The sequence below is a fragment of the Vanessa tameamea genome, chromosome 25, assembly GCF_037043105.1.
Source record: "Vanessa tameamea isolate UH-Manoa-2023 chromosome 25, ilVanTame1 primary haplotype, whole genome shotgun sequence".
Taxonomy (NCBI): domain Eukaryota; kingdom Metazoa; phylum Arthropoda; class Insecta; order Lepidoptera; family Nymphalidae; genus Vanessa; species Vanessa tameamea.
This window is the reverse complement of record NC_087333.1, coordinates 5,830,114-5,839,330: the sequence shown is the minus strand read 5'-3', so window position 1 is coordinate 5,839,330 and position 9,217 is coordinate 5,830,114. Positions and strand designations below refer to the sequence as shown.

At 35.3% G+C, this 9,217-nt stretch overlaps 1 protein-coding gene across 1 annotated transcript; it reads left to right on the top strand.

Moving 5' to 3' along the window:
* The first annotated feature begins 945 nt into the window (after positions 1-945).
* LOC113401825 (uncharacterized) lies at positions 946-7,953 on the top strand. The gene is made up of 8 exons (XM_026641880.2): positions 946-1,131; positions 1,604-1,724; positions 2,822-2,934; positions 3,402-3,534; positions 3,986-4,148; positions 4,794-4,962; positions 6,078-6,203; positions 7,288-7,953. Exons 1-8 carry the CDS (start codon positions 948-950, stop codon positions 7,896-7,898), a joined length of 1,620 nt encoding a protein of 539 aa, XP_026497665.2. The 5' UTR covers positions 946-947; the 3' UTR covers positions 7,899-7,953.
* Positions 7,954-9,217: the final 1,264 nt, after the last annotated feature.

Below are 9,217 nucleotides of genomic sequence, written 5' to 3'. Positions count from 1 at the left end.
GACATTAACCGTGTTTTTTTTTTAATTTTGCTGGGCTATGGTTGCATAAACTTAATCCGCAGTATTTTACTTGTTAAGCTTCTTTAGTTTGTTGGGCTTCTCACTGGTACAAAGCTCTGTCAAAAGATAGTTTATTTACTGATACAAGTTGCCCGTACCGACTTCGTATCTGTGAAATTAGTTTTTTCTTTATAAATACTGGACCCTGATCGCAGTGCTATCCATCGGAATTACGCTTAGGACTTCAGTGACATACACACGGGCATGTAATTATATATAAAAAGATAAAACACGTCAGGAACATAAATTTTGACTGGTTATGCGGTTTTACTCCCTCGAAATTTATTAAACTACCGACACCACATAAGCTGTTACTTCCATGTCAACTGTGTCCACCACCAAAAAAGTAACCCATTTCCTTGGGAATCGAGCTATACAACAACAACATACAACATTAACAGTGTAAATTTCCCACTGCTGCTAAGGCCTTCTCTCCTTTTGAGGAGAAGGTTTGGAGCATATTCCAGCACGCTGCTCCAATGCGGGTTGGGGGATACACATGGGGCAAGTTTTCGTTGAAATTAGATACATGCAGGTTTCCTCACGATTTTCCTTCACCGCCGAGCATGAGATGAATTATAAACACAAATTAAGCACATAAAAATTCAGTGGTGCTTGCCTGTGCTTGAACCCGCAATCGTCAGTTAAGATGCAATGCAGTCAATTTCCAAGAACAAAGAATATCATACGCACTCTTAAAATTTTCAAAACTCCTATCATAGGGGATGTTTGAGTTGCATAATAAACATATTTTCCCAAAATGTTTACTTTCAATCACGTTAGTAGTTTTAGCTGCGCCTTGATAAACATATAGTCAACCGCGACAAATGATTCAAAAGTTTTGAATACTTTTTTTCAAGAACGTTCTAATCGTATTTCAGGTCAAAATGAATCGTAATCGAGAAGCCGGACCTTCAGCGACCAAACCAACCACGGTTACGATGTTCCACGATCGCTACACAGCCGGTGAAACAACTGGAGGTCTGAGTGTATTATTCACTGCGCTGTGTATAGTGGACCTCTTCGGTGTCTTCCCTATTGTGGCCTTACCGAAGAGTATTATTTCTTGTGGTGAGTTTTAGAATCGCTTTTTTTATAATATTGATGATATAAACATTGGGATGCCAGGTGTAGGAGGATTGCGGTCTACGTTTTCGCGGCTCTAGAGACTAAAGTTTGTGGTATAACTGATCATTAGTTTTACTCTAAACTTAAGAGAACCAGTAGTTTTTTTGCATACGTTAAACGTTGGAAATTTCAAAAAATATCAATCCTTTTTTTGATAAGTTCTTATATAACAAATATAAAAATGGCTTAAACCAAATAAAAGACAAGATGTATTGTCCGTATGATATGGTATCGTTATACGGTATGGCTTTCAACACCAAATAATAGTAAAGATTACCTTTTTTAAAGATATACAGGACACCCTGGCAGGATTAACAGGTAACTTGTACTAACAGGATCAAATTTTGGTCTTGTCTCTCAATAACTAACCACGTACATTGATTTTATTGAAAAATAAACATCAACACATTTCCAGGTGTATACGGAATACCTCTCGTGGTAGCGGTGTTCTCGTTGCAACTCTACACAGCTGTGCTGCTGGGGAGGAGCTGGCTGCTGGCACATGAAATATCACCGGATATAAGGGAGAAAAGCAGGTGATATTATTGTAATTATTATGTCGACGATTTTATCTTAATGTTAAAGTAGAAGAGAATAATCGTAGGCAAGATGAAAGATGCAGCCCCGTCTTAAGCACAGTATGCACCCGGATGCAAGACGTATTCAGGCAAAAACCCCTCCCCCAAAAAAGATTATTTTTGCCTGGAGAGATAGCATAACAAGAAAATATATAGGTATATTAATATTTATTAAAAAATAATACGTTCGTACATTTATAAATAGCAGCTTGTCGAATGATTTTAAAAACGTTGCTTGTATTCTCATTTATCTATTAAGTTCTGCCGAGGAATATTCTGTTAGGAATATATCATATTAGTAAACAATTGTAAAACTGTTTGTATGTATCTAAACCTAAAATTAGACAGTGTAATGGGGTGTTGTCTGGTGGAGGATACTCTTTGAGAAAAACAATACTAATTGCTCTCACAATACGGTTTATTTCCAACGTACGGGTGTTTACTCTTAACAAGTAGGCGAATGCACTTATACGTACGAAGACAGCAAACTATCCCCCCACCAGGTGGAAGTAACCAGAAGCACTCGTATCTAGAAGCGATTATTTCCTTAGAAAGCCTTCAAATAATGTCCCAGAAGATGAGGAAGCACTATCTTGCAGCTATCAAAATCCCTTAGACTCGATACAAATATTTAAGCACACCAAGGGGGTGATTATTCGTGAGCGAATCTTGCCAGCGCGATTCAGCTTTGGTCGCTTACCGTAAAGCACCATCTAGTGACGAAAGGATTAATTAAGTACTATGGTTGGGTTTGAGATGGCGCTAGTTTCTTTGTTATAATAGTATATTTATAATATTTGTACGCCAGAAAGCTATGTTAGAGAAAGATCCCATGAACCAATAATTTAATAATGGTATCTTTTTATAATTTATCTTGTGCTAACCCATCAATGGAACACATGTTAAAAGAACCTTCATAAGTGAATATAAATTCTGGAAAACGTAAAATCCGAAATTGACTTGATATTTACAACTGTTCTATATTTAATAACTATTGAATATAATTCTTGAAAGAAAATTTTTGAGTAACACAAGTAAAATTATTCGTATTTCAGGTTTCCTTACGCAGCGGTGGCCGAGCTGGCTTTCGGCACGAAAACGAAAAGGCTCGTGACGTTTCTCATAGATGCGACGGTATTCGGTGCTGGGATACCAAATTTTATATTCGGTTAGTAAGACAAAAGTAAATCAAATGTATCGGGAAAACGATTTAACGTGGATAGGTTCCCACTAATTTAGTAATCAGTCTACCAAAGGATATACTTAACAATCACAGCACTGGTATTCTGAAAGGCACACTATCGTATCTCACTGGAGAATTGTTGCAAATCGATTTACAGTGATACGCTGCTTTGATTAAGTGTATTATTATAAGTTATAATTATAATTACAAGATTCCACGATCGTATAACATTCATCTTTAACTAATTTCGTATCTAAATTATAAAATGAAAATAATCAAAAAATATTGAAAAATCCTGTTGAACGTCGTGAAATCCGAAGACAACACCGTTTATAATGACTCTGAATGTAATGATGATTAGATTTGTTATTAGGTCTACGGATATGTTTTTAATGTAACACAATTCGATCATTGTATATAAATATGTATATAAGATGACATTTTATCCACAGCATCTCAAAGTATGCAGTTGTTTTGGTGGAAGATCACCGATGGGGCCGTGGGGGTGTCCTATTGCATATGGATGATAATAATTGGTCTTTTGCTCTGTCCTGTCATGTGGCTCGGCTCGCCGAAAGACATGAAGTAAGTTATAACTGATTAGTTATTGTATATAGGTATATACATGAGTCTATATTATGTCTGTATTTTTCATTATATTATGATATTATGATTCGGTGAGAAAAAAAACATAAATTTAGATATCCCATTAGATATACAGTCCATTTTGGAAGCAATTTCTTTATCTATACATAATATTATTAAATTCGAAAGAAACTATCCATCTGTTTCACCTTTCACGGCCAACCCACTGAACCGAATTTCATGAAATTTGTTACGAAGCAAGCTTGAACCCCAAGGGAGGACATAGGTTACTTTTTTATACCTAACTCTTAAAACAGACAATTAATAGACTATATAACGTCAAGCTACTATCCTTAATATGTATGTAAAAGTTGTAGCCGACTAGTTTAATATCAAGGTTATAGATAAAGATTGCGTCTTTGAACTGACCACCGCGGCCATCGATTGTCAGGCCCGTGGCGCTGTCGTCGGTGTGCATCGTGACGACGGTGGCGGTGTCCACGTGGGTGTGCATCTACCTCGACGACACGTCGCCGCCGCCGTCGGGCGACGTGCTGCAGCACGAGCCCGGCCCGCGGGACTTCCTCGTCGCTTACGGGATCATCGCTTTTCAGGTGTCTATAAGCGTAGCTCCTCGTTGGACATACATACAGGGCAACAAGTGAGCCCTAATTATTATCCAAATAGAGTTTTTCGATTGGCATTAGAATAATTAAAACGCGTTGACTATTTTAACTCCTTATAAGTCTTTTATGTATCATTCTCAGGATTTTATATTTAAATTAAATGTTTTAAGATTAAATGGGCTACCTCGTCAAAATTGGGATGGTTTTTGTTTTAAATATTTCTATTACTGTATCCTCTCACGTGGAAGCCCCGGGTGCCCTAAATCTAGTCCTGTATCTACATTATTTAAATACGACTGAGTTAAATAATGGACATAATACGTAATTACTTAGATTTAGATTAGATTCCATGGTTAGGGAATGACTTGATCATTGATGATTTCTGTCGTATTTAGCTGGTTAGTTGGTGCCTCGGGTGGTTTTCCAATAACAATGTGTTGATGCAAAATTTACAATTAGGTTAAATACTAACAGTCGATAAAATTTTTTTCACTGTTTCATGTATTAAATACAAACCCACGGCTGGGTTTCCCTGGTGGGCCTTCCCTGGAGGTTTGCATTTCTAAGGATGTTTTGATTATTTTTTATTTTTTTATACTTTGCCTTAAAATTACATCTGTGTGTTACCATCAGTTCGATATCCATCCGATGTTGCTTACCCTTCAAGTGGACATGAAGGACAGTCGAAAGATCAACTCGGCAGTTCTCGGCGCGTTCACCATCACCGGTCTCCTGTTCACCGTCACCTCGTTGGTGGCTGCGAATAGATATGGAAACAATATCGAAAGTAATATACTGCAAGGTAATGTTTAGTCTGTTCTACTTTCCTAAAAGAAAAAGTATGGTATTAAGCCGTGAAAGTCGACATTGGAAGTCTGGACTTCCATGATGAACTCCTCACCTATTTAGTGAAAGTCAACTGCTGGATGTCCAATGTCGATGAACTTACCTATTAGAGGAAGCTTAAAATACTTACCTTGTTTGAAGATCATCAGACCATCAGTACGAATCAACGGATGTTATGTTAATTTGATAGAGTTGTATCAGGAGAGGTTTTATCCCGTCATTATTTTTAAAATGAATACTAATTCACTTGTTTTTGGAAGGAATTGCAAATTTTCCTACTTTCCCCTCCATTAAGAGCTTGTGTTGGAGGTAGGAGTGACAAAATAGTGAAAATCGGTATCCGATCTAACAAGATCTTTATGTTTTCACTTGTTAGTGAAAACACAATGAAATAAATCTATTATTCGCTACTTTGAGAAATATGATGTGATGAGTCAGCGTCAGTCAGTCAGTCAGTAACTACAGGCACAAGGAACATAACGTCTTAGCTCCCAAGGTTGATGGCGCATTGGCGAAGTAAGGCATGGTTAACATTTCGTACAGCGCTGGTCTATGGCCAGTGGTACATAATCAGGTGACCCATTTGTTGCTCCGCCAACCTAACTCACATAAAAAAAAATACTATAAATTAGAGTTGCATAGTATTTTCTGTATTGTTGCCTGCTCTAACATAGCTTTCTGACTTACTGACAAATATAATACGTATCTACTTATCAAAGACTTTTTTCTAACATTTTCCTCCACTATTTAAATTGTAGCGACATATAAAAGGCAGATGACAAATAAACTTTACTGCTAATAATGCAATACAACTTAAATTAGTAATTATTCTATTTCACTCTCTTTTTTTTTCTGAAGCAAATGTCATCTCTCCTAACATGCTCATATTTCAAATATATTTTGACAACCGTCAAAACCTTGCTCCTCTCGTCTCCCCATCTCACCTCACCTCACCGCAACACTCCGCTTCACTCCGGTTACAACTCACTTCACCTCATAATATCACCGTTACACACAGGTACCACTTTCTCGTACAGCTGGAATGCATTTAACGAATATTTTTGTTACCAGGCATACCGCCATCGTTTATATTATACATCTTGGCCCTGCTGGTCACATTACAACTTTGTTTCTCGAGCGCCGTCAGTAACTCCGCCCTCTTCCTTCATATTGAGGACTTGCTCAAGATACCCAGAGGTAAGATTTTCTTTATTTCTTTATACACCAATTAAATATATATTGTTAATTTGAAAATTTAATATATATTCAACAATTCGTAATTTGTATATTTGCAAATTAATAAATGAGGCATTTATTGTGGTTATATGGACGATAAAAAGCTTGGAGTTAGTATTCGCACCTTTTACACAGGATATAATTTTAGGTGGTAGGGGAAGCACGGACAAAATGACAGGGTGTTTTGTTTTTTAATCATATTTATTTATTTATTTAATGGTATTATAATCAGTCTCAATCGTTTTTATTCGTCTTAGGTTTATTGACTATCAGTAACAGTCTTTTAATTAAGTAGGAACTATAATAAAATATATATTAAGAAAAAATGTAACTAATCACAAAAACCATGTTGCCCATATAGTACGGACAAAATGACATATAAGGTAAGGACATAATGACATATAATTTTTTAAGAACACAGTTCACAAATAAATTGTTTGGGCATCAGCACATTACGCATGAGCCCAAAGGAAACAAGGAAAACATCGTAACCAACTTTCTATTTCTTCTCAGAAAGCGGATTTCGCTCGGTAAAGTAATGTATAACTCCGAAGTTATTGGCATTACAGAAAAAAGTTTCAGACAAAAATTGTACATAATTAAAAGATCTACACTTTGAGAATCGGTAAAATTTAATAAAATTGAATGGTTGAGGAGAAAACGACAAAAAATAGAGAAAAAAGTAAAATTTTTGCCTTGCGTGAGTAATAACTTGAAAAATATTAATGTTATAAAAAAAAGTTTCAAATAAAAAAGTTAATAAATTTCATTTGGAAGAGAAAAGGTCTCTACAATTTTTTGCCTAACACTGATATTTCTCGAGATATTAAATTAAACGCGTTTCCATCGAAATGACCTTGAGCTGACCTCAGTACAACCCCTCAAATTGGAATTTATGCTCAGAATACACCCCCCTATCGACCCTTAAAATCCTCAAACTGTGTTCGTTCATGTTTTTTTATTTCGTAATTTGACTAGACTAATACATGTCATTTTGTCCGTACTTCCCTTACTAATTAATAATATATAGATATTTTTTTTTTAGAATTCGGCGTAAAACGTTGCCTTCTCCGCTCAGGAATCGTCGCATTCGCAGTTTTTCTCGGAGAATCGGTGCCAAGATTCGACCTCGTTATGAGTCTAGTTGGATCGACATTAACTGGACCATTAATGTTTATATTCCCACCATTATTTTTCCTAAGACTCTGTTATAAAAGATATCAAATTAAAGCTAGCGCTATGTCTCATAATCCAAAGAAAAAGAGCGTAAAGTTTAGTGACAGCCATGTCAATAATGGCGGGAACTCTAATCAAAATGGCGGGAACGATAATCAAAATGGCGGGTACGGTAATCAAAACGGTAACGATCATGTGAAGTACCCGCTTTTAGTGCACAGAGTTCAAACAAAATATAGAACTTTTATGAATGAATACGTCGATATGAATGCCGATATTGACATGAATGATTACGCAGTTAAATGGTACGACGTATTATTAGCCGTAATTGTGATGTTAATGGGTATCGCAGCTACAATAGTCGCGACGTATATAAGCTTTTCGAACGCCGTGGCGTCGTCTGGATTCTCGCAGCCATGTTTGTTGAATGCGACAGCTGCTGCTAGGAGTTTCATTGAAGCCACAAATCATGTGATATAGAAAATCTCTTTGCAATTAGAAAATAATTACAAAATAAGTCACAAGTCAACATGAATGTTTTTATATAATATATATAAAATCACGAGAAGTGTCGTGGGACACATGGTCTGAACAAAGTCGCTTTCGGTATATACTAAATAATGAAAAATAATTATCAACATTTGAAAATAAGTGACAATGACAATTATTTCATTAATATCCCGTGTGAATTAAATAAATAATAAAAAAGACGTTAAAATAATACCGTATACAAAAGAAAGAGAAAGAAAGATGCCAGGAGGGGAGGGGTGTAATAACCCTTTTTGCTTACGTGACTATTTCTGGCAGTTTACTCCACTGCGAGCCGCGTAATAAAAAACAGAAAAAACAATTGTTTTTGACTTCGAGCTATCACTTATGATTAAGAAACTAATTTAAGAACACTGATTGTTATAACTAAACTAGCACCTAACTCACGCCCTATTTTAACATATATCATTATTTAAGGAAATGTTTTAGTACTAATGAAACGATTGTTTTGTACTATAAAATGTTTAATAATAAGTAAAAAATAAAACAGTTATATTGATTAAATATATGTTTTTTATTTATTAAAACAACCAACAATACAGTTTAACAAAGTAAGGCAAGTCAGTTAATAAAATATAATAGGGGACACCCCCAGAGCGCCGCGTCACACGACAGTAGACGAAGAAAGTCATACGTGCAGAGGAACTCGGGCGCTGTCAGTGATGTCCAGAGAATAGGTCGAGCTAATTTACTAGAACTGTCGTGAAGGTATGACATAGAGTTGCTACAACCTCCTAGGATTCGCCAAAAATGACTATATATTATATATAATATATATTATATTTATACATAAAGTTTGATAATTAAAAGGTTGGACCGATTTCGATGAAATAATAAATATTTTTTTATTTAACCCGGACGAAGTCGGAACGGATAGCTAGTAAATATCACAATAATTACTAGGATTACGGAAGTAGCCATATAACTTAGTGAAGATTATATTACTATAAACTAATAATAAATTACTGGAATACAAATTAAATCATTAATTTGTATTTTAGGCTATCTTACTATTTATATTTAATTTATTAATCATTATTTATAGAACACTAACAAACACAGGATATATTTTTAAAAACTTAAATGTTTCCCTCACTGTTGCCTTATTGCTTACGAAGGAGTTTACAATAAAAATTTTTACCTGGTAACACAATAAATGTTACATAATATACTGCAATTAATATCAAATATATATAGTGTATCAATTACCGGTCACACAGATTCAATTCACGATTTTTTTTATATATGGA

Bases quoted from the DNA above. Each gene is read 5' to 3' on its own strand.
- LOC113401825 (XM_026641880.2), top strand. From the start codon at position 948: ATGAATCGTAATCGAGAAGCCGGACCTTCAGCGACCAAACCAACCACG. The intron at 1,132-1,603 runs GTGAGTTTTAGA...ACACATTTCCAG, and splicing joins GAAGAGTATTATTTCTTGTG to GTGTATACGGAATACCTCTC. The intron at 6,204-7,287 runs GTAAGATTTTCT...TTTTTTTTTTAG, and splicing joins CTTGCTCAAGATACCCAGAG to AATTCGGCGTAAAACGTTGC.